At 40.9% G+C, this 25971-nt stretch overlaps 1 protein-coding gene across 6 annotated transcripts in view; it reads left to right on the top strand.

Moving 5' to 3' along the window:
* The window catches only part of AUTS2 (activator of transcription and developmental regulator AUTS2), a 793559-nt gene that overhangs the window by 761125 nt on the left and 6463 nt on the right, over window positions 1-25971 (top strand). For 2 of the 6 annotated variants that reach the window (XM_042791832.1, XM_042791838.1), the window contains 12 exons: window positions 4235-4706; window positions 6295-6548; window positions 7512-7753; window positions 8202-8246; window positions 12346-12441; window positions 13638-13709; window positions 15451-15480; window positions 16969-17040; window positions 20933-21074; window positions 21605-21682; window positions 23084-23167; window positions 24086-24308. In XM_042791832.1, the coding sequence (XP_042647766.1) occupies window positions 4235-4706; window positions 6295-6548; window positions 7512-7753; window positions 8202-8246; window positions 12346-12441; window positions 13638-13709; window positions 15451-15480; window positions 16969-17040; window positions 20933-21074; window positions 21605-21682; window positions 23084-23167; window positions 24086-24308 (1810 nt within the window). The remainder of the gene's footprint in view (window positions 1-4234; window positions 4707-6294; window positions 6549-7511; window positions 7754-8201; window positions 8247-12345; window positions 12442-13637; window positions 13710-15450; window positions 15481-16968; window positions 17041-20932; window positions 21075-21604; window positions 21683-23083; window positions 23168-24085; window positions 24309-25971) is intronic. The other 4 variants (XM_042791833.1, XM_042791835.1, XM_042791837.1 and 1 more) reach the window with 4 other exon arrangements.

Below are 25971 nucleotides of genomic sequence, written 5' to 3'. Positions count from 1 at the left end.
CCATCCTCTAGCTCTTTTGGATCACCCAAATGGTACAAAGGAGCCAGAACACAGAGTTTAGGTCAAGTTTTACTTGTTTGCATGTTAGGAAGAGAGGCAATGGCATTTCAGCTGAACGCTGCATATAACCTGTGTTCATTATAAAAATCCCTGTCTTTTAACGGACCTGTTTGCATGCACTGTGTATTTCTCTGTTGACAATGTGTATACATATAACAGATATGGCTATAAATATAAATACATATGTATTACACCTAACATACATGTATACAAACACATGGGAGTGCATGTGTGTATGTGTATGTTCACAGAATGTGTATAAAATATAATGTAAACTCACAGCTGCAGAGTCTCTAGTTCACATGCAGTCATTTGGTTTACTTACAGGTCCTCCCAGTGTGGCCTTGTCTGCTCCTCTGGTGTTATTGAGCCAACCAAGTAATAATCACGTAGACACAGCAAACTGCTAACTGCACTTGTGTTACTTGGAGGGGACTGAGAGTCCTGCATCTTGAGAGATCCCCAGATTGTGTGTGTTAAGTGAAAAATAGATGAATTTGGGATTTAAGACACATCAAAGGGCAAAGACAGGAAAGGAAGATAATGGAAGTTGCATGTCCTGTCTGTGTGGGACAAGTTTAGCCAATGTTTCTCCTCAGTCCTCAGAGAGCATCGAATTATGGCTTTATTCCTTTTTCAGTAAAAAGACGTGACTGCTGCTGGATGCAATATCAACCCAGTGGAAAAAGGGAAGCCTGTGTCAGCACAGAAGTTACATCACAGTCACTGTTCTTCTGAATACCGATGCAGTAATTTCACTTTATCCAAAATAGAGTATGGAGACTGCCATCAAATATCATTAGTTTGCTTGCTTCTTTAGCTGTTGGGTGGAGATGAATTCCTATGATGTATAAACAAACTCAGAAAGTTGTGTAGTTGAGTTGTCTGTGTCGTAGTGATGGGAAGGATTTTTCTCCCCTTAGTTTTTACACTGAGCTAGTCAGTCAACATTCAGAAATAATGTGATGTGCAAAGGTGTACTGGTAGAAAAAGAGTAATCTTGTATGTATGACCTTGAAGTACTGTCGATGAAGTCTTGAGCCCTCCTTACGAAACATAATTGGTAGTGTTCATCACTGACGTGGGATTTCAACTCCCTAAATAGATACTCTAGGATGAAGAATTCTTTTTGATTTATATATCATAATTATAAGCCATGAAGGGAGGCACGTACCAGGCATACTGGGGTTAGAGAGACTCCTGGACATCTGATACCGTTTTGGGGTGTAGTGTAGGTGCAATGGTGCAAGACAGAGAGAGGGAAAAACTGCACATGTTCAGTGTTTGACATTTGGAATAACATTATCTTGCTAAAAACAGCATCTCCTAAGCTGCGAACTAACAGGAATGGTACTTAAGGGGCTGCGTAATGAAGATGTAAGCAGCAGCAAAACATACCCAGGAGACACTGGGATTCATAGCCCTTTTCTCCAGGGGAGGAGCAACGACTGTGTGAGGAACAAACACCCCAGCAGAGAGCTGTGCTGAATAAATGTTACATGCACGAGAGACACTAAAAATATCAAATGAAAAGATTTAATGAATGCACTGACTGCAAGGTGTTCCCCGTAGATTTGGAAGTATCACCTCTGCAGGATTTTCAGACCACCTACTGTCTTCATCTTGTAGGGAACTTCTGATGATAAGGCTAAGCCCTCAAAGCCCTAATTATTATGCCTTTCTGTCTCAAAAAAAAAAAAAAAAAGTCTCATAACTTTTACACCTGTAAGGACTAGAAACATAGATCCGCCTATTCCTGAACAAACTGTTGCTCGTTTCTTTCCTCCTTGGGGACCTGCCTTAACACATGTGGTGATCACACTCTAACTTTTAATAATGTTTGATCAAACAGGGTTGATCCAAAGAATTAGTGCAAACTCAGTTTCCTTTATTTAGAACCTGCAATTTAATTGCAATGAGATAGACCTTGGGCATACATCAGAGTAATTATTTTTATTCCTCCGGAGTCCCACTATTACCCCCCACAGTCTTCCGATCCAAATTCTTGGAGGATCCTCTGTGCCTCTTACAGGTTGTGTACTCCAGATGTGATTAAAATATATCCTCACCAAATAAGTCTGTTTACTTTTTTCCCCTGTTTCTCTCTCTCTCTTCTCTCCTCTTTGCTTCCCTCTTGACCCCAAAAGGTTTTTTCCCCATCTCCTGTCCCCAAACTATTAAACCAGTCTGAATTCCACTTTATCAGGCTGCTCACCATTGCAGAGGGCCTGTAAAACAGTAATAGCGGGGCCAACATGTTTTTTTTTGATCTCTGCATAAAATTGAACCCAAACGATGATGAGTTTTTGACACTTTTCTGCCAGGCTGTGTCTGGCAGCTCTAGTGATGCGCGAGGGTTGGCAAACACGGGTGTGCCCAGGCTATTGACTGGCAGAGCACACTCCCCATCGCCTTTATTTGCTCTCCTTTGCTTCAGGGTTTGAACAATGTAACTGTCAACCATTTTCTCTGTGTGTGTATTACTTTATTATGCATTTATTCATTTTGCCCCTTAAAATTGGCAGAAGAACAAGTAAAGTTTTCCTGGTTTAAGATTATTTAGAGCACTGGGTACTTTTTTAATATAAGCTTGTCGCAACCCCCTTCCAATCTTGTGTTTCCCTTATGCTTCGTTTCTGTAATTGCCAGAGGTGTAAGTCCAGCTGTTCAGAGCTGCTGTGCAAAATTGCCCTAAATGGTGCTCCCAGTTCCCCCCTGCCTGCAGGCACTGCCTTTTCCAGTCTTGTGTCGGCAGTGTTCTCCCAGGATTGTTCAAAGGGATGCCATGCATCACATATTCATTGGCAGAAGTTTTGGGGAGTGATTCAAATGGGAAATTGCTGTAGATCCCCAGTGAACAAAAATCTATTGTAGCAAATGTTAAAATTATAATAATGTTCATTATTATTAAACAGCTGGAAAACAAAACCAAGGCATTCTATGACTAGCCAAACCAAAAAAGCCTGTGTTCCTCCTAATACGTGTCTTAAGGTTTGGATCTCATGTCACAGGGCTCACATTGCATTTGTTCCATCAGTGGGTCAGTAAGGGAGCGACAATAGAGTAACAGGAACAGAAAATAGTAGTAAACAGGGTCTCCCTTCTCTACCAGGTGGTTTATTTTGAGGAGAGTTATTGGAAAAAGAAGCCAAGGGGCAGATGGACACACTCACATGTAGGGCGTGTTATCCCACTCTCAAGTCTTCAAAGAAAACATTCAGGACTAATCATGTTGTCTTCTTGATGTCTTTGGCCATTCTTCTGAAAAGTAATGTCCAAAGTGAATGTCACCAAAAGAAAAATTGCGGCAAAAATACTTTATTTCCCTTACCGTTTTTGTTCTGTTCATTTAGCAGCCTGAGCAATAGAGATGTTGGAGTAAACATACCCTAGTAATTAGGGATAAAGGGATGCGCCTAGAAAACAAGCAGTTCTCCAAGCAGGGGACACAGTGGAGCCTGGCATCCTGCAGAGCTCTCCCCCTCGCACTGTGGCAATTTGTGCTCACGTGATTCAGGAGATAATTTCAGTGGTTTTTATGTGGTTATTTAGGGACTGATTTTGCCAAATACGCATACAGATAAGAGTACCTACCCTCAGAAATTTGTTAACACTGTTTTATGGCCCCAGATCTTTGAGCCATGAGATGGTTGTGCAAATCTAATTTTCTTAGAGATCGATGAAATGCTAGCGTTGTTGCATGGGAAAGTTGGGAAATGAATCCCTAGGAGACAAGACCCAGGAGGCAAGTATGGAGGACCCAACGTACAGGTGTATATTGTGCTACAGAGACAGAATGAAGCAAAGCACAACCCCTCCTGGTATTTTCCCTAAGACAGAAGCGGGGATTTTGGGGGAGATCTGACTCAAGATTTTTAGAGCATTGAACCACTGCACTCAGCTCATCTTTTGTGTGCTTGCTTTCTTATACGTTAATGAAGACAACCAGAAGCTTCCTCCTTATGATAAAATACGAGAAGTATTAGGAGAAGAACTTGAGGGTTAGGAATGCTGCTGGGAAAGCCTTCGGATTTGATTCGGTTTCATGTTGGCACGGTTCTTGATGACAACAGAATGTAACTGCCCGGAGTTGGACTCTGGCACAGCAGTTAGTTTGGTTTTGCCCGTTTTGTCGCACATTTAACTGATTTATCTCTTTCTTTTGTTCTTGCAGATAAAGAGTTAGGAGTCAGTACGCTAGCTGAAAATGACGACCCTGGTGCTAGGGGCCCAGCTGTCCCGAAAATATCAGGATTAGAGAGGAGTCAAGAGAAGAGCCAGGACAGCAGTAAAGACCCAATACTTGAGCCCGTGGTGCCTAAAGACCCCTGTCCTCAGGTGACGCAGCCCTTGGCCCAGCCGCAGCTGGAGCCGCAGCCCGAGGCGCCCAGCCCCAGCCCTGCGCTCGCCCCGCGGCCGGAGGCTCCTGCCCAGCCGCCGCCAGCCGCCCAGCCGCCGCCAGCGCCCGAGGAAGCCGCCCGCCCGCCCGCCCAGCACCCGCCCGCCCAGCACCCGCCGCGGCCGCAGTCGCCGGCGCAGCCGGCCCATCCCAACCTCCCGCCGGTGCAGCCCCACCCGGCCTCCCAGAGCCACTCGCAGCCACTCTCTGCCTATAACAGCAGCAGTTTAAGCCTCAACAGCTTAAGGTAGGCGAAGAGAAACACGTGGGCGCCGAAGCCCCGTGTCTTTGCAGACATGCTGCCGGGTGGTGATGCTTTACTGTGCCTGGAGGAAGTGGAGATGAATTAGCTACAGGAGAGGAGTGACAGCACGTCCCGTCCCATCACTGGGAAGTGAAGGGGACTTGGTGAATTTCCTTCCCCGAAATAAGCCGGGATCACTTTTATTTCTGATCTAGCATTCCCATAAATGCCAGGTGTTCTCAGGCTCTTAGTTAATTTGCTTTTAACTTTTCCTACCTGTCGTTGTGTACTCGGGTTTTTGGAGGGGATTTTATGCAATTTAGATCAGGGGAAGAAAATCCCAATTCTTGCCAGTTGGGCCGCTCTCTGAAGGCTAGCTTCTTTTACCCTCCCATCCCTGCAAACATCTTCTGGTTTCTCCAACTGCTGACATGCCCTAGAGCCAGAAGTATGGCGCAGCCGCTGTTGGCCCTGCTGACAGCCTAGTGCCAGCAGTCTGGCACCAGTGACTTTAAAGCTTAATTTTTCCCTGCACTGCTGACACCTTGCAGTCTTCAGTGCTTTTCTCTTCACCAGGCCCCAGTGAGATAAACCTCACCTTTTATAGGGGGATAACAAAGATGAACAGAGAGATTAAACGTGTTCACAGGAACCCATGATGTGCCCGTGAATTGGGGACTTCAGGTTTCCCCTACTCTAAGCTAATGCTGTCAGCACTAGGTCATCTTTCCCCAAATCTGAGCTTCCAGCAGGCAGATGGTGTCCTTCAAGACCTGATGAACCAGCGTTATGGTTGCTTCATGGTTTGACTAAAGACTGGGAGGTGTTTAGGACTTTGGTTTGTTTTTAACCAAGTTGGTATTGCTTGTCTTTAAAAGTCACTGCAATAGAAGCATGTCATTACTTGAAATAATGACAAGTTGAATTAAGCACTACATGAATGTGTTTTAAATACTCATTAGTAGGAAAGGAAACCTGAAAAATTGCAACCAACGTAATCACGAATATTTATTTGCTGACTTGTCTTATCTTTTTATATTGTGGAGGTAGAGAGAGGCATTAACTGTACAATAAGCATATAGCTGTCGCTGCTGTCTCAACTTCATTTCATGTTTTCTGCAGTCTTTCATCTCACTAAGTCACAGCAAAAAAAAAAAAATTAAACTTTTATTAATGCAGTGATCACTGATTTTGAACTTCATTTGCCTGAAAACATGAATCGGAAGCAGTCATGTAGAAAGGAGCTCATAATTAAGTAATGAATGCACAGGGCTGATTAGTCCTTTGTGTGTCATTCCTGTGTTGTTGGAGGACAGAATATCAACCTCTTACAGCGAGGGAGAATATTTCTTGGGTTTTGGTGTGGAGAGATCACAGGAAGTAAAAGATACTAGAAAAGGTACAGGAGATGGTTGGAGCAAGGAGCATCGCAGTGGTATTGCTAGAAAAGTAACTTGTATTTGTAATATATAACTTGCATTAGTAATATGTTCAATGTGAGCCGTCCATACCTTGGTGGGGTTGTGTACATGTACGTTTGGAGCTTGTTCTCTTCCATGCAACGCTTAATTGCTTTTCTTTTCATTAACAGCAGCAGCAGAAGCAGCACTCCTGCCAAGACTCAGGCCCCTCCTCCACACATATCTCACCATCCCTCAGCCTCACCATTCCCCCTCTCTTTACCCAGCCACAGCCCGCTGCATACCTTCACGCCCACCCTCCAGCCCCCCGCACACCCACATCACCCCAATATGTTTGCCCCTCCTACGGCTTTGCCTCCTCCACCTCCATTGACGTCAGGGACACTGCAGGTTCCAGGACACCCAGCTGGTAGTACTTACTCAGGTAAGAGACAGACGGATCATGGCCCGAGCACGTCTAGTGCAGTGCAGGAAGCTGATTCTCCAGTTTTAGTCAGAATAGTTCTTTCTGGTTCATTCAATGAGAGCTGTTGGTTGGGTAAAGGCTGTACTGATTGCTGAATGATGTGGAGTTATATCAAAGCCAAAAAACGCCTAGACGTGCCCGATGACTTCTCTTCTGGGAATGAATATTTTTGGAAGGTTGTGCTTTTTCCATGTCCACCTTTTTCTCCCCATGGTAAAAACACACTAGAGTTCATAATGTGCCCACACAGAACCTGTGACCCCCTTGGCAAACGTCTTTGCTGCAGCTGTGGTCTGTGCTCAGCACTGCTTCCCTGGCCAGAGGGAAGGTCTCCAGTGGCTGTGCACACAGCGGTCCTGAGCTCGTGTATAAGCAAGGTTTGGTGTGTGTGTCGGGGGTGAGATGCAGACATTTCTGTCAGTGGAGAAAATTGTGCTCTTTTCCACTTTGACTGTGGGGAGCTGTAAAGTGTCTGTTCTTCCCAGGTCACCGAGGAGAAACTGGGGAAAGAAAAAGGAGGATTATCAGCATTTGAGTAACATCATTTTGTGTCCACGCAGCAGGGTACTCAAGTTAGCAGCAGCCTCTCATTGTTTACTCACTCCAGCTTACCCATACTTCCTCGCCTATTTAGGACTGTGTCCATGTCCATACAAATTTAGGGATAACCCTCAGATTAATGCTCAGAGGAATGCTGTAGTGAAGACAGGCTTGGTGACAGAGGAGAAATGGAGACTTTCTTCTGTCTGTGAGGCCTTTGGGGAACATCAGAGTGAGCTTTCTTACCCTGTACAGTGTCGTGATTTACCACCAGGAACTTTTAAATGCAGTGGTGCTATTGCAGCCAGCAGAAATTAAGTGGCACAAGGTCTGGAAAAGTCCCTGAGCTCACGCAGGGTTCTTTTGCTGTTTGTATTTCAGAACAAGATCTTCTCCGTCAGGAACTAAACACGCGATTTTTGGCCTCGCAGAGTGCAGATCGCGGGGCCTCCCTGGGCCCGCCGCCGTACCTGAGGACCGAGTTCCACCAGCACCAGCACCAGCACCAGCACACACACCAACACACACACCAGCACACCTTCACGCCTTTCCCTCACGCCATCCCACCCACTGCCATCATGCCAACGCCAGCACCGCCCATGGTGCGTACCCCAGGCAGAAATGTGAGGATAAGTAGAGCACAACTCTATTCTTTATTACAAAAATTTAAGAATTTGCCAGGTTGCGGGAAGGAGGACTCTGCTGCCCAGGTGTGGTTGGGTAGGAGAGGAAGGACTGTCCCTTCCTCGCGATTGTCACGTGTGCAGTAGGTTCAGGTGGCAGCGCAGGGGCTGAGGGACGAGGCTGCTGGCCGAAGGGGCGCTCCTAGGGGGGATTGCCCAGTGCTTGGAGTGGTGCACTCTGGTGCCTCCTCCCTTTTGCTGTCTCGTAAAGACCTTGTTTTATCTTAAAGAAGGAAAAATCCCAAACGGTTTCACTGGAAACTAATTTTCTGCATATTTTGTCCTCTCTGTTGGTTGGCAAATAACAGAGAAGTAGTCTTCTATTTTACCAACAGAACCAAAGCAAGGAAATATAAAGTAACTAGTTTGTGCTTTGATCCCTTTGCAGTTTGACAAATACCCTACAAAAGTTGACCCCTTCTACCGTCACAGTGTGAGTTTTATTACTCTGTTTAAAACTGACTTAACTGCTTTTCTGTGGTGGGTTGGGATCACCACTCAATCAATGGCGTAGTGTCGAATCTCTCCCTAATCATCACTCCAGGATTTACCATTATCGTTCTTGGTTGCTTTGGCTTTTGAAGGCTTGCATTCATGGTGCTTGTTTCTGATAAAGATGCAGTATCAGCTTTTCCAATCAAAAGATCTCTTGGTCATACACCATTTGAAGACAGGTTTGATGTGAAAAAGATGAGACAGAAGAGCTGACTCTTACATGAAGCAGGAGAGAGCAGTAATTTCATCACTCTTTCAGTTGTGCCACAAACCCTTAGACTGATGTTTTTCCTAAGGAAGTTGAAATGAAATGACAAACTATCATACAAATCCTTCAGGTATAGGTAATCTAATAGTTTTTCTAATATATCATATTTTGTTTTATAAAATCTGAAAACTTGCCTCATCCTTCAGATTTCAAAGGCACATCTGATCCACTGGGCTTGTTATGTTTTGAAAGCTCTGTTTGATGACAGCAACATGAATCCAGCTATGCACTAGATGTGATCATCTGAGAGCTACCAAAAATGTTATTTATTGAGATGAACTGATTTTTAATATTCCAGTTAATTGTAAAGTTTCTGCTGTTAAGTGTGTGAATCTACTGATTCATTTGCTGCTGAAATACGGACTGCATTTCCTTCATCATATTGGCAGAGGCAGGTGACAAAAATTTCTAAATCCAATAGTGATATTTTGATGAGAGAAGGAGTACTGCATCAGCACTCAGAAATCTGCAAAGCACTTGGCTTTATGTGTTGGTTTTGCTTAGAAGTGGAACTGGGCAAAAAAAAAACTGGTTAAGATGATCGTGTGATGTTTTCTGCTGTACTGATCAAGCACAGTTCCTGCTAACAACTTGTGCCTGTAGTACATGTGAATAAGTCCTATTAATTTCTGACACCTCATTTGAGTAACTTTAACTGTATGAGTGTGTTTGCACTCATACAGGATCAGAGCTCTAGGACTATTAGGCAAACGTTTAAGCCTGTGATAATCACTCTTATTCAGAAGGGTAAAACTGCTTATTTGCATCACTGTTTGCAAAATCGCATTCTTATTTGCTGAGCTTTACATGGATTCAAAAGATATATTATCATCAATGTGGCATGTTGATTCAAGCAAGAACACGGAACTGGGACATAGGTAAATGATTTTAGACAAATAAAGCACAGAAGTCGACATGTAATATAGGAAACATTGCAAAAGTCTCCAATTGTATATGCTTTTCAAATTCGGTGACATAATCTTTTATTAGTCTGGCAGTTACCTGGATGGTAAAGGTCATGGTTTACCCCCTTTAAAGTAAGGAGAGGCTTCACATTGCTCTAGTGTGAGCCAGGGAGCCATGCTATTGAACTTGGCAGAGCTCCACCAGCAGAGGTCTGGTCCATTACACCTCCCCTGCCTTTCCTTCAGGAAAGGTTTGTCCTTGGGAAGTGGTTGCAAAATAATCGCTGTTGCGTCTGTTGGATATTCAGCAAGCTGATACCAGAAGATCAACGTGATGGCTACAAATTAGATTGCATTAACAGTCTTTCTTAAACTACAGCAAGGCCATACTAGCCGGGGTGTGTCAGTAGTCTCTTCTACTATGACTATAGATTATATAGGTAACAGAGGAACTGCTTGCATGAGTTTCCTGAGCAGCTGCAGTATCGAAAAGCATACTTTTGCTATCATAAGTGCGTACCCAATAGGGCTTTTCCTATTGTGGAAATATTGTGAAAATGTGGCACTTCCATAGACCTTTTCCTAGTGACAGGACTTTCCACTGTAGATCTACACGAAGAGTTCAGATATCTTTAAAAAAAAATCTGGCAATGTTTTTAAAGCTTGTAAGTGAACTTTGCAGGAGAACAAGGTCTGTTTGAGAGTTAAAATCCATCTACTTTAGAACAGGGAACACCGCTCACATAGAAGCGCACAGAGAGATTTAAGACAGTTTTCTTTCTTGGCATCTTTGATCATATAATAATTTATTGGGGGGGGGGGGGGGGGGCCTTACTGTAGCACAGTGAGGCATTAATTTTACCTACAGCTAACATTGGGTCTAGTTGAGTGTTACGTGGTACCTGGCCCCAGGAAAGCTGTGGGTGCTACGTTGTTCCCTGAAGAAGGATGGAAGGGGAAAATGTTGCTCAGAAGAGAGGGAGAAAGAGGAAACACTGACAATGAAAGATGTATTTTGAAAGCTGGAGGAATTTAACTGATACAAATAGATCCTGGAGATGCAATATTTATATTTTATTAGTAATTCTGACCTTGAGAAAAGGTCACATTTAATTAACTTACCACTTGTTACAAAACTCTAAGGAAAGCATTCCTTATTATTAGTTATAGCCAATAGAATATTAAGTATTACGTCTCTTTCTATTGTTTGGAATTAGCCCATTACACACAGAATTAAATGCATAAGACATTGGAGAATTTAAAACACATTTTACTCATTAGAAGTTATTGTAAATGAGGACATGTGTCTCTTAATGATTTCTCAAATGCCTACAGTTCAGTATCAACTAATCTAAAAATGCTTTCTGTATCACTGGATAGAGCAGGTCCAAATGAAATAGAATTAAAAACAACAATAGAAGCGTGTTATGAAAGGAGACTTGGTACCATGCTTTTAAACCGAGAAAATCTTACAATGCCTCTAAAATACTGAAATGTTTTCTCATCTTTTAGTAAATATAATGTGAATAAGTGACCTTGCAAGATAAACAAGTGGAAGGAATAATGATTAAGAAAAGCATAAGCATATGCCTGACATAAACAAATCCATCAAAACTTTGCAATAGTGATTTACTTTGGGATGTGATTTTGTCAGTGTTTGCCCACACTGAATGTCCAGTCTTTTATTTTGCCCAGTCCTGCTTCTGTTCAATTGGCCATTAACTCATTTATTTTGATCTTAAAAGTAGCATACAGTAGATTGAGTTTTAATCAGCTGTGTTCAGAGGTGAATTTGTATCAGCCAGATAATGCCTTTAAGTTTTTGGGTGCCAATACCAGCAGAGTTAGCAGCCATCCCCCATTAGATCCTGAGGTTTCACAGTGAGAACATATTTGGAGTGTGATGCTTTGAACCCCTGACTCCTACCAGAAAGCAATTTTGTGTTTAATCTCAACATTTTCTGTGGAATTGGGTGACTTAACTGTGTTACAGCATGAGTAAAAGATTCACAGCCGGACCACAGAGACGAGATAAGATTTGGACGTTACGGTTTACTTGCTTCTTTCCCATGTGTTTGTCTGCATTAGCACAGAACCGCTTTTTTTTTTTGCTAAATTTTCTTATAACAGATACATTTGGATCAGTGAAGTCAGTGGAGATGTGCACTTTTTTATGCTTAGTAGCCTATCTTTAGGAAAACAGTACCCTAATTTTTATGAGGGGGGAGGGGGGGGGGGCGGGGAGGGGGAGCAACTCTGCCTCAACATTTTGTTTAAATAATAATTTTTAACAAATCAGGTTGTCTCTCTGCTAATATTATATGTGGCAGGATATCCTCTCAGACAGGCTAATGAAGTAAGAATTGTGCGTATTTTCCTCATTTCCTACAGATACTATTAAAATCCTAATGTACTAATGGACTTTTAATGATAGAATATCCTAGAACTCATAAGTGTTTTTTTCCACTTAAAAAGTAGTTTCCTCAGTCTTTCTTGGCTTGGTATTCTGCTTTTTCTCTCGAAATCGTTTGCAAACTGAAACCATTTAAAACTTCTATCCGATTTAAAAATTAATAGTTGGGGGAAAAAAAGTCTTAGGCTATGATGGCCTAATTCAGGGGACAGGTTTCTGCTTTACGATTTTGGAACTGCTTTTAAGCTCTAAACGTCATGACATTTGTGAACATTTCATTGACTGCTTTAACTAACATTGTTGCAACAAGATCACTTCTTCAATGCTTCTCAGTTTTCTCCATGTACCATTTCCCTAATATTACACAGGAATGCTTTCTCTGGTTTCTTCAACCTCCTCTCTCCATTTTGATGTGCCCTTGTATTTATGTTCTTCTGTCTTTTTGTTACAGCTGTTTCACTCCTATCCTCCAGCTGTATCAGGTATTCCTCCCATGATTCCTCCAACTGGCCCCTTTGGCTCGCTACAAGGAGCATTTCAACCTAAGGTAAGAAATACTCAAATACAGTGGTGGGGTGAGCCAGGTTAGGTTTAGGGTTAGTGTGTGGCTCACATTCTGGAGCAACTGAGATCTGAGTTACAGCCTAATTCCATAGAGGACAATTGGCTTTTTCCAAATTGACTACGAAGAGAAGTTATTTCTCATTAGGTTCAGATATATCTACATACATTTAAAAAAAAAATAATTACAATGCCATAGTTAACTTTAGAAGCAATATAATTAGTTCTCAGTATGCATTAATGTAAGGTCATGTAATAATCAAGATTTTAAGAAATCATCATCATTACTGTTTACTCATTTCCATAATTATCTCACAGCTCCACCACAATGCAATACACTGATTTAGTTCTCCTTTCATTTGTGATAGCTAAGGTAGATGAATGTGATGAGTTCAGGGGTTTTTTTCTTCCTTTTGTTTTCACGAAGTCACTCTTGATTTATAGGTGGGAGGAAGTAATATTCTGTAGTCCATAGTCTTTACATCAAAAGACTGAAATTGGGACTGAAATTTCTGCAGAGAAGACGCCTTCTTTCTTTAAATTGGCCCATCCACTGTAATGACTGAATATGTAAATTGCAGTTCATTAGTGGAATTCTTCGTATGCATGATAATCAGACTGTTAACAACTCTGTTACTTAATTGTTACTTATACTGTAGTTGATTTCTTTTTTTCATCATTTTAACACAGGAAGAAGCTCTGTCTAAATGTAGGGTTGTTTTGTTGTTTTTTTTTTTCCCACAAAGCTGCATTTTGTTATATGAGCTGAATATTTACATTCAAATCATGGGAAAAGCTTTAATTTTTTTAGCCAGTTCCACTGCATTATTGATAAGCACCAGAGCACATCAAGCTTGGTCCTCCAAATACCACTTTAGATGCTGTATCATAAGTATGTTGCTAATCGGGTTTTTGATAGTGGAAAGATTTTACAGTGTAAACAGTCACTGTTCCGTCAAATGCTTTGGGTTAAAGTAATGGGAAGTTGGTGGACAAGGACAGTTTGAATATTGAGATGACAATACATATATTACTAAGTAGATTATAATGGTTATCCTTTCCTCTTTAAAGCTTTATCTTCATTGCCCAGCCATTTTTAATAATAAGTATTATTTTTCACTTTCTGTTGCTTTTATGCATTGTGTTACTTATTAATGCTGTCTTTCCTCATGGCATTTCTAGACTTCCAATCCTATTGATGTTGCAGCCAGACCTGGAACTGTCCCACATACCCTTCTGCAGAAAGATCCACGGGTCTGTAGAAAATGTTGTATTTTTCTCAAGTAAAACTATTCCTCCTGAAAACCTTGAATGCTAGAGCTACTATCTTCAATATATCCAAATCAACTTCCTAAAACTAAAGCCTAGTCTAAACCGTTTAAGTCAATGAGAACTAGAGAAGTTGTCTAAGAACACTTTAAATCCCAATCCTTAATTCTGTTCATCATTAGCAAAAGCACATAGATACTGTACGGTGGCAGAGCTCTTTCCATGCTGTCAGCAGGCATTCCCACAAGCCCAGGGGTAAAGGCATAAAAGTCCAATTCCACCTAGAAATGTACAAACCTCTTCAAGATTTATGTTTATACTCTGTAATTGTTTTTAATGTGGGTAATGACAGTTATTCCCTTGGTTACTGTATCATTGATTGCACCAGTGAAATACGGATGCACTTCATTGATCACTTGGCGCCTCTGGATTTTTGAGTTCTAGCGTATGTGAACAGCATTTATTGTCTCAGCACTTTGTCTCTTAGCCTTTTTCTGATCTTTGTGAATGCCCATGGGTTGTCTGCATGTTTGAATTAATATACATTGTTTGCAGTGAGGAACATCATGCAGTCATATTTCTAGCAGAAGTCTCTGACAAAAGCAAAGGGGACCACTCTTTAACAATCCATGTTGTGCTATGGCTAAACTTCTAAGTACAGCAAAGCTGTTTTCTTCAGGTTATGCCAAGTTCCAGTATTTTGGTTTGCTCTGAATTGGTGCTGCAGTTGAGCTTTATACTAAAAGGAACCATGTCTTCTTGTTTTTGTTTATTCTGTCTAATTAAAAAGATAACTAGAGCCTCCCATCATTAAGTCATTTAGCTTTATGCTCCCTTTCAACTTGTAGTATAATTTCGATTACTTCAGGATGATGTATTGTGCCATCACTGCATCTGCAAAGTATCTCTTACACCTATAAATCTCTTTTAGTATTGCATTTCAAAAAAGAAACAAATAAGAAATACTTTGTAGATTGAATTTATTTTACAGCATTAATCGATGAAATGTGAGCAAAAAAGGAGAATAAGAAAATAATCTACCCCAAAAAAACAGGCCACACAAAAAAATAAATAAGAAGAAAATTGTTTTTTTATACAGCCCCTGTTTGCCAACATCTGTTGCAGTGTGAAAAATATTTAAGGCAAAGCCCATTTGTGACAGAGAAAACATCAGTCAAGCAGTCAGTCAGTAGCGGCTGTTGGAATGTACAAGCCAAGGACCTAATGCCATAGCCATCCAACGGACACAGTCACTGGTTTCAGGGGCACGTCTGATACACCATTCCAGCCCGTTCCAACCCAGTTGGTGGGATCAAGCCTGTGAAAAAGGGGCCCTGTCCACTATCCAATCTTCTCGCAAACTGAGCAGCTTTGAAAGATGAGAACAGAAGTTTGCCCAAAGGATAGATCTGTGTTTTTCTTCAGAGTAGTTAACCAGCCATTTTTTTAGCATTAAATCGACAAATTAATGATGATGCCAGAGGACAGAGCGCTCTGTGTGAGGCTTGTTTAGTTGCTTGTCAACACTTGGGTACAACAGCCATGGGGGGAGGGAAACCGGCTCAAATACGGAGACTAAGGACTAATTATTATCCGAAAGGGCTTCATTTGAAAGTAAAATTATAACATTTTAATTTCATCTCTTAATGAAGCAGTACAAATTTGTTAATTAGAGCAATTGTTTGAGTGACAGGCATGTAACCAAGCTGTCATTTCTTCTTCACAGTTGACAGATCCGTTCAGGCCTATGTTGAGGGTAAGAAATCTTCTTGTGATACAGTTTGTCAAGCTCATCTCAGTCCCCACCGGGTTAAAGCAGCAGACTAATTATAAAGCAATGCCATGTTTCATCTTGGGTATTTTACACCGCGTTTGCTGAGCAGCATGGTCAGTCCTTCTTTGTGTGCATCTTGTGGTCACTCAGGGAAAATACACAGTTTCAAAGTTGGAAGTTTTTTGTTCTTCTCGTGCAGGATTTTGATTTTTATTATTTGCTGTGTGTTTTCAGTGTTAGTCAGTATGGTACTTCCTACCCAAGTTTCTTACTGTGAAGTATAGACAGGCAATCCACTTCAAACACAAAGTATTATAGAAATAAGGATCAAAAAATCCAGTCTTTCAGTGATCCAAAAGGGGTTTTTTATTAATTTTTCAACATGCTCAAGAAGGCCTAGATTTTGATCGAACCAACCGAGTGAATTTATTAAATCACTAATACATCCATTTGCTGTAAATAAGCAAAGGGTTTGAGTTAAGGGGACTATGTGTGTGAGATGGGTTTTATTTTTTCTGTGTTTTTAAATGTTGGTTGATATACACCTAAAAATAGAAGACCAGGCCATATGCCATAGTTTGTGAAACATTTCAGGTGCAAGTAGCTTGAGGAGCTCCTTGAATTCCTGTGATTATTTTTACATCTGCAGGAATCATTAGTTGTGTAGTTAACTACAAACCCCTAAATAACAACACTGGAGAAAGTATATCTTGAATTAATCTTTTTCAGACAAGATTTCCAGATGTCCTGGAAATGAGTACAAAATCAATAAGAAAACCCAAATAGCACTCTGGTTCTTTCCTCCCTCTCTCCTCCCCATGACTTAAAAGCATGATGACAGGAAGGATGCAAAGAGCCTTCACAAACAGGGTGAATTGACTGACCTCCACTTTTTTTCAGTATATTTATGAGCCAAAGTTTTGGAGGTACATACCAGCAATAGATGAGGGAGTCAGATTCCTTTTGAAAACCCAAGTGATGTTTTAAAGTGCTTTCATTTTCATCCTTTGGTGGAAAGGTTGGTCTTAGAATAGCTGCACTTTTGGAAGTTACCTCAGTGTACAGTTGTGAATCAATCCAGCTGTGCAGAGCAGCTGCTAACTGGGAGATAGTTTCATTGATTTCATCAACACGAGCTGCGTTCTCAGCCAGTGGCATCAGAAGATTACAAGAGTGTGTAAAACCTGAGCATGAGTTTATTTGGAGAGGACTGACCAGGAGCATTCCTGGATAGCCAGACAAACTTCTTAGCAAGGGACAAATTCTTTGCATTTCTGGTTTCCCAAGAGGATGGAGAGGGAGGACACTGAAGGAGGAGACTTTGCTTTCAGTTATCTTGGCATGGGGAATGGCCTGTACCTAAACAGACTGGGCTAAGAGTTGGTAAGAGTTGCTAGAACTAGAATAAAGCATCACAGGTTTTTGAAAGTTACTGATTCATGTCGTATCCCCCTTTTTTTTTTTTTCCAGAAACCTGGAAAGTGGTGCGCTATGCATGTTCACATCGCCTGGCAGATATACCATCACCAACAGAAAGTCAAGGTCAGTCTTTTGGGCACTCCTGAATTTCAGATGAATTATACAGTGCAAACCTGTGAGAGGAAGAGTTTGCCTCTTGCTGTTAGCAGTTCTATGCCATGGCTAATGCCTTGTTAAAGTAACCATATGTAGCATTATAGCATAAACTTCCATTTCATAGTGGCATGTTGGAATTAAAAACTTAAAGGTAGAGTTTCAAAGGAGTGTCTGTGATGCCTTGGAGGAAGGACACCAGATCTTAGGAGATAACCAGTTTGCAGCTAGGAATAGCTAAATGGATGTGCCTGTGAGCTACAACATTGCTTTTATTTATGGCTGAGGACACAAACATATCAAGATTAAATTTTTTTTAAGTCTGGAGAAGCTAGGCACATGTATCCCATTCTTCTTATTAATGTTCACGGATAGAAGAGAGCACAGGAATATTTCTCCTGTCCCTAAGATGCTTTATCCGATGTGGCTGCACAGGCTCCCATCAGTCTATTTAAACAACCCATCTCGTAGCTGGAGGTTGGCACCTCTACCTGTCTGGACTGGTCAGGTGGACACGGCCTCTCAGACAAAGCAATGTTGTCCAGACACTGTCTCATTGCACCAAGGATAAAGGGATAGAAATCTTTTATTCATTATACATGCTTTGAGACTTCCAAGAGCGAGGGTTGTGGCCAGTTTAGACTCTCCTGAAACAGGTGTCAGAGAAAAAGAAATAATTCGTTCATTTAGTAGTTACAGTATTTCCATTCTTTCTTTAACTGTATTTTCATTGCACATGGACTCTGTGAAGAAGGTTTATTTGTAATATTTTTGCTGTACTCGTCACTGAAAACTTCTGCGTTGCTCCTGAAGTTTTTCAGTAAGTTGGGAAAGGCTGGTGTTCTTTACTGTTCATACTTGTACTTCAGGAGTCAATAGCTTGTGTCAGAAAGTAAAATTAACAGAGTCCATAGCACTTGTATGCACTTGAATTGTGTTAGGTAGTGCTATAAGAATATGAAGATGTTGAACAGCTACTAAAGCCTGCACTAATAGAGTTTAAAAATAACCCTTTTAAACAAGGTTGACAGGTTAATTTGCTGCAGTAGACATATCTCTCTTCTCTGCTTCCTTATGTTTCCCCTGCTAGTGATCTTCATTCATCTTCCCATTATCAAAAAAGACAAGATTATAGACCTAGAGAGTTATATGTCCTTTTTTTTATTTTATTGAAAAGGTATTTTCTTGAAATGAAATTATTATTCCCATGCTATTTATGTCCTTTGAATCTTCCTTGAGTTGATATTCAGAGAGAGGTCATACTGGTGTATTTATAGCTCATAATAAATGCCATTTTCATGCAGCCATTTCTTTTACCTAATACTTTGCTATCTTGCATGTTAAAAAACAAGAATAAAGCCCCAAAGTACAGGAAAGGATGTTACTTGACTTTTTGAGGCTGTACATGATGATAATTTCAAGAATAATTGGGAAATGTAGTTCACTATCTCAGATCAGTCAAAAAATTAGCTATGGTCTACAGTCAATAAGGCAAGTTGGTTTATTTCCCTGTGGGCTGTCAGACTCCCACACAGGAATGAAGTCCTTCCCTCTGCATGCGACCACAAAGTGTGAGATCTCTGGCTGAAGGCTCAGACAGAATGATTCCTCCTTCCAGCCCAAGGTTGTGAAGGTGCCTTTTCTTCTGCACAAGCTGAAGACGCTGCCTGACCATAGAGAAGGGGATAAAGAGTATTTACTCAAAGATTTCAAGTTTGCGTTCAGTGCCACCAGACTGCTTGCAAAGTATGGAAGAATTGGTAACTATCTGGCCAACTAGTAATTGCTTGCAGAGGGCAACAGCAGACACTGAAGAAACAGGCAAGATGGGAAACTTTAAAACACAACCTTCCTGACCCCAGGAAAAATTGCATGCAGCTGTGGATGCTGTTTGCCTGCCTATACCTCTGCACCAAGACACAGTTCAGACCTGTATAACCTGTCTGCACACCCAGGGAATTCCTCAGATGAAGCCTGGATTGCATACCAGCTCTGAGCACAAAGCAATTTTACAGTTCTTAGACTGACCAGTGCATTACTGGCCTGGATTCAACAGAGAATTTATGCTCTGTAATTGGCCCTCTCTCTTTCAGGAAAGGCCTTATGGCATGATCTAACATGCCATGAAATTAGTGCAGACATTTACATTGGTTTTAGTGGTCCCTGAGTTAAGGTGTTGCTCGACTTCATATACATTCATTATCATCAGGAGGGGTGCCCTCCTGAACAGCAACTGGGGATAAAATAAATCTGATCAATTTTCTTTGGTAGTATTTTAAGGTAAATCAACAGATTCAAAAATCTTTTTAACACATCTGTGATATTCCTGTTCCTCTTCAGACAGGGGATTTTTTCATTATTTAGAACAGCACTGTTCATATGGCTGCAATTAAAGTTTCAGGCAGCTTTTGCTATTCTGAGTAATGCCTGTCAGAGGTTTATACCTTGGTTGTTAAAAAGAAGAATAAAAAGAGTTCACCGCATAAAAATCTAGCACGCAGGCTTCAACTGAGGCATTTCTGAACTTTTTTTTAATTATTAAAGCACTACTGTGTTATTTCCTTAAAAGACATGACCTTAACTTGGACATCTTTTCCATTTCAGTATTCTCGCAAGGCCATTGTCTCAAAACTTTGATAAAGCCTTTTTTTTTTTTCCTTTTTTTTGTTCTCATAGCTACATAGACATGTTACTATCACTTGAAAAACAGCTACTAGGCATGCACATTAACTTGGTCATAACTTTTTAATATGCATATTTATATCATTGTAAGAGTCTGTACTCTGAGCTGGCATAGTATTAAATACTGATTTATAAAGCGTAACATGCTCCAGAATTACTGTTAAGATCTACTGGTTCAGTGTTAGACATTTGTAAATCCTTTCAGCTGACCCACACAATTAATCAGCAATCTGCATTTAGGGAGTTCTGGCAGTGCAGGTAATTGGGAATTTGGTTTTCCTCATTCTATAAGACTGTTGAAATAGGGACCACTAAAATGAGTACATGGCACAAAGAAGAGCCCACCCTTCCTCCACTTATCGTTCATCATTCACAATACAGCTATCTCAGCAAACTTAGCTTAAAAAAGAAAGCCTGCTGATTCTAATACCATATAAATAGAGACAACGACATACAGTGCTTCGACTTTGGAGTGCAAGCATTCAAAATGGGACTTGAGTTCTTTAGACTCAAATACGCTGCATCTGTAATTTGATTCATTTTAGCCCGTATCTTGCTCAGTTGCAGTCTGAGAGGCCCTGAAAGATACACTGCATCGAGGGTTTCTTGATTGCAGCTCCACGTTTAAAAATAATGGTTCTGGTGTCCATTGACTTGTCTCTGCCGTAACTCTCTGGCAGGGGATTCCTGCAGTGGGAAGAGGGTCAGCTGGCAGCTCTGCCTGGTACAGCTGATGCTTTCACCCAGGTTTAACACGCCCGCCCACCTGGGATCTCGTCCAGACTAACACTTCTCTTCAGCCTTGTTTTTATTATTTTAAGACAGACCTATTCTAACAGATAAGCAAGTGTCTGAGGCCTCTTCAAGTATTTTTATGTTTGTTCTTTAAGTCAGGTCTGTGCTGAAATGCTTTGCTCTGGAGGAGTAGATGTGAGCATATGTGAAAACGCTGTTGAAATTTGTGGGAAATGTGTATTGGGAGCCTGAGGATTTCTCTCTCTACCTTAGATCCCCCTTCCAGGAAAACAGCTGTGCACCTATGCTTGGGGTCCCAAAAACTAATACTCTTGTTAAAATGTCAGTCAGTATGAATAAATTGCTATATCTACGTCATTCTGAAAGTGCCTTTTACTGCTATCTTTTAGGACAGTCTCTTCCAAGTCCTGTTTTTACATTTCAGAAACAGATGCAGTCTGATCCGCACAAGCTGGACTTTGGCCTGAAACCTGAATTTCTGAGCAGGCCACCAGGTCCCAGCCTTTTTGGAGCCATCCACCACCCCCATGACCTGGCCCGGCCCTCGACTCTCTTCTCCACAGCCAGTGAGTACTGAGAAGGGAACTCTCCTTCTTGTGGCATACTTATTAAAATGCTAATCCTTGCCATGTTGAAAGGAAACTTCCCATATGCTTTGGCTTATGAACTCTCTGCAATACTGCCATGGGCTATTAGTCCATTTGATAAATATTTTTAAATTATTCCACATGCTTTTAAAAAAGCCCAACCTGCTCAAATGCCATACAGGTAGTAAATGGAGGAACAGTTCTTCACACAGTGATGTCTGATGCATCGTGGATATGACAGGTTGGAAATAAGCTGTATTTTACATGCTTTTTTTTTTTTTTTCCATACGGAAATATTCTCCCCCCAGCCCTTTATACTCTAACGGGGAATTTCTGTTTAGAAGAACAGCATTTTGGCATAGGATCCTTACCTGAGCGCCCCTGCCCAGTGTACAGCAATCTCTGCTCACGTGAGCTGCTATTTAAGAAATGGTAGTCAAGCCCAGATCACAGTGAGTCCCCTTCTGAGCTTTTGCTAGGAATTCACCCCTTTTGCTTTGTTTTGGCAGGTGGGGGTCATCCAGCCGGCACCCCTTTCGGCCCACCACCTCACCACAGCAACTTTCTCAACCCAGCTGCTCACCTAGGTACGTTCTTCCTGCAACTAACTAACGGCGAATAGAACTCAGAGTAACACGCATTGACCATTGAGACCATTAAAGGTTTCCCACATGGAGACTCTTGGAGTATGCTGCCTTCTTAACCTTTACAAATTGTTCATGTTAGCCATTTAATTTTAGCCATTACTCACGTAGCAGTTCTAAATACACATACTAGTATCACTGACAGCATGTTTTGAACTACTTCTGAACACGGTCTGGACACTAGAGGAGCGGAGTGACAGCGCTGGTTAGGTTTCACTGTAGTTATGTTTATAACAAGACAACAAAAATACCTTAAGGTTAAGGCTTTGGTTCTCTAACTCCTACTTAGATGTCTGCTTTTCCATTTAAGTGAGTGGGAAATATATCCTTAAAATCTTCTGATCTGGCCTCAAATGTGTCTGTTAGTGAAAATTAGTGAATACACATTTAAAAATGGAACACCTAAGTTACCAGATGTTGTCATTTCCCTCCTAACTTACTGACGTTGTAACGAGGTGGTCTGCTGCCTACAGGAGCATCCAAGATCAAGACTCTAAATTGGCATTTTATTTGGCATAGGGAAGGATTTGGGAGGATCACCAAATTGGTACAGGAGATCCACAATATAGGTTTATCATTCTGCACTTAGCTGCCTATGGAAAATGCTGGGCTTGGTCTTCCATTTCTCTGTGCTGGTATTTGTCAGAAGTAGTTTCATCAAAAAACTACTTCTCCAAAATAAAGTGAGAAGAGAATTTGCTTCATGTGACTTACCTATACCCTGTATGCATTAACTATTTATTCCTATATTTTTCAGTCCATACTAGTTTTTTGTATAGTATTAGCAATAAATATCAAGAGAATTACAAAATGTTCAGCTCAGCAGGACATATCAATATAATAGGACATTTTATTTATATCCGGGCTATGGTTTAGGAGACGTGGCCTGATGAAAGTGTTGGGAGCAGATTATATAGTTAATAATAGTCTTTCTAGCCAGGGACATTTCCTGAGAAAGCCCATGGAATTGAATTGGAAGGGAATAAAAAGAAATAATAGTGGAGATGTTTGCAGGTTTTATATTAAGTAGCTACTTATGCTGAAGCACAGGCCTCAATACCACGTATATTTTAACATCTTGTTTTTCTTTGAAGAGGAAGTTTTTCTAGTAAGACAATCCAATGCATGCTGTCATTAAAAAAACAAACAAAAAAAAAAAACCACAACATTTTTTTATGTCCCCCTCCCTCACAATCACTGCTGTGTTGTGGGAGGAAGATGTTCAACCACTGGTGGGCACAGACTGAGCTGCCATGCAGACGTAATGCAGTTGGATAACACGCTAATGCTTTATCATAATTACCAACATGCCAGTGAGCTTCAGCTGTTTCTGTTGGTTTGCAGAGCCTTTCAATCGACCGGCTTCCTTCAGCGGTCTCACTGCAGTGGGTAGTAATGCCTTCGGGGGACTCGGGAACCCGACAGTTAGTGAGTAACCTCTCTGTTTATGAATTCTCGTTCGCTATGTAATTCAGGACATTGAGTGATAGTGACTATTTGCTGTCTTTTTTACCCATTGCTTAGACCACATACCACTAAGAGATGGGAATTTGAAAAACGACCCTTTTCTTCTAAATAACAGCATTTTTTAGTCATCAGTAAATTATTTTATGTTAGTTACTTAATAGTTTGGGTTCAAGATAGTGCTAAATGTCACCATTGCATTGTTCGTTTTAAAAAAAAAAAAAAAAAAAAAGAGACTCTAGAACCTGTGAGTCTAAGGAGTTCGTGAATTTTCTCATGGCTTTGTTGCATGTTCAAAAATAGTTAATGTGTGCAGCATCCCTAGCTGTGGATGGGAACATATTTTTTTTTCCTTTCTCACCAGTAAGAACATGTGCCTGGAAAAAAATCACTAACCTGCATTTATTTGTCCAGGATCATCAACATTTCTCTAGATTTGGCCAGTCACAAAAGATCATCCTTTTAAAAATCACTCTCTTTCTCCATACTTCAAATCTGGCATGATTTTGGTCACATACTATTTTACTTTGGTTCAGGATCAAATGCAACAAGTTTCCATTATTTATAGTCTGTATAATGGTCATTTCCTGATGTCTCCAAAATATTTGGAATAAGGATCATTGTCACTTTTATCTTACTACATCATCCCTTGTCAATTTTATCCACAGCATTTCCCTTTCCAATTAAAACAGCTGTCAGATGCCTGCCCATTTTTAGGAATGAGACCCTCTAATGAATCTCTATTAATTTCCTTTCCTTTTCCAGCTCCCAATAATATGTATTCATTTTAACTCTGAGTGCTGTAAAAGTTTTTTTGGTAAGTACCTTCACTAGAGCATACCTTTTTCTTAAACCTTTTTGTTTTCCACTTCACCATTTCAGCACCCAACTCAATGTTCGGCCACAAGGATGGCCCCAGTATGCAGAGCTTTAGCAACCCTCACGAGCCCTGGAACCGACTGCACCGAACTCCTCCTTCGTTCCCGACCCCTCCGCCCTGGCTGAAGCCAGGAGAGCTGGAGCGCAGTTCATCTGCTGCAGCTCATGACAGAGATAGAGATGTAGATAAACGAGACTCATCTGTTAGTAAAGATGACAAAGAAAGGTACGAAAGAACACTTCCAAGAATTGTCTAGTTCAAAGCTTGGGGCTCTGTTCCGCTTTTAACCCTTCCCAGCCTGGCACATTGTTAAACCAGAGCTTCAGTAGAGGGACACCTGGAGAGTTGACACCATTGCTGCCTACAGCGCGAGGCACTACGGAAGATGCAGGCTTCTAACTCAGGTGTTTCCTACTGCATTCGTTTCTCTTCTCACTTGCACCACACTTCATCAGAAGGAGCTTTGCCAGAGCAGAGTTCAGGCAGTGTCAAGTGAGAACAGAATCAGACCCACGCACTCGGTTACCTTGTGGGTCACGTTGTCTTAGGTCTTTTGAAGACTTAATGTGGAGATAGGTGCCTGAGAGGATGAAAAGGATTATAAAATCCATCAGACGCATATCTGCACCTTCAAATACTTAAATAAATCGGACTTTGTCTGCAAAATAATTAACACTACCTCCCTCTTCAAAACTGGACTGACCAGAGGGACCAATGATAAAGTTGTAAAATTACAACAGTGTAAAATGCACCAGGTATGTCCTGTTCCAATACCACATTAAGTTTCATTGCATGCAGTTCATGAAATGATCCTTACTTCCCCTCAAAAAAGCCCCACACACATGCACTGCTGTTACACACCTTCAAGCACAGTTTTTATTCAGTGTTTTACATGGACTTGCACGCTAACATGTCCAGGCTGGGAAGGGTTAATGGAAAGTAAAACCTGGTCATATTTTTTTTGTCAGGACTGTTCCCATTATAGTTAACTCAGTAACAATTCCTCTTAACATTTAAGTACCAAATTATAAGAATTTGCCATTCAGCAAGTGTCATGCCTTCCTTGAAAAATGTAGAGAGGCTGATTTCAGCTTTTTCAGTTGTGGCTTAATGGCTTTCCTGTTAAGTTTGCACATTACTTTACTACATAATGGCTATTTGTTTCTAATTTTTTAACATAAAAGAATATTTAGGAGATGTGCTTTTCTGACTTCTCTGTCACTAACCCAAATATACGCATTAGTAGCATTTTCTAAAAGAAGTTATGCTAACACATTAGATATTCTAAAAATAGATTTAAGAGCTTTTCTATCTTGTTGTAAAATTTGAAGAGCAAGTCAAACTACAGATCTTTTCACCTACATTTTCCATTTGGAATATTTTCTGTTTGGTAGCATAGCTTCATTATTTTCATGTCTGGTGTTAATGCTTCAAAATAAATTGCTGTTACAAATTGGGGATTCTGTCCTGCAAAATGCTTAAGCATGTGAGTAACTTTACTGGCTTGAATGGCAAAGCATTTTAGTTACTAATGATATGGGTAGTCTTTAGAATTATGTGATTATTTCAGTTGCTGTTTTGTTGTTTACTTACGAAGTGTTCCTGCTGAAGAAATTCCCTTTCCAAAATACATTCCTTGCAAGCTGCTTTGGCATTGCCTGAACTCCATATCATAGCTCAGAACATACTTCTTTTCAATAATTTGAGAGTTTAAAAATAAGCGTCATTCATACTTCATACTTCTGCACAATTATGGCTACTGGTTTAGTACAACGTTTTCACCAATCTAGCGTTGCTGTGCATACATCTGTGTGGTTTTGAAGAGTTCTACTTTGCAGCATGCTCACACTATTGCCTGTATGAGAAGATGCTGAGAATCCCTTCCTGG

The sequence above is a fragment of the Tyto alba genome, unplaced genomic scaffold (assembly GCF_018691265.1).
Source record: "Tyto alba isolate M040663 unplaced genomic scaffold, T.alba_DEE_v4.0 Super-Scaffold_19, whole genome shotgun sequence".
Taxonomy (NCBI): domain Eukaryota; kingdom Metazoa; phylum Chordata; class Aves; order Strigiformes; family Tytonidae; genus Tyto; species Tyto alba.
The sequence above is the reverse complement of the archived record's forward strand: the minus strand, read 5'-3'. Positions and strand labels throughout refer to the sequence as shown.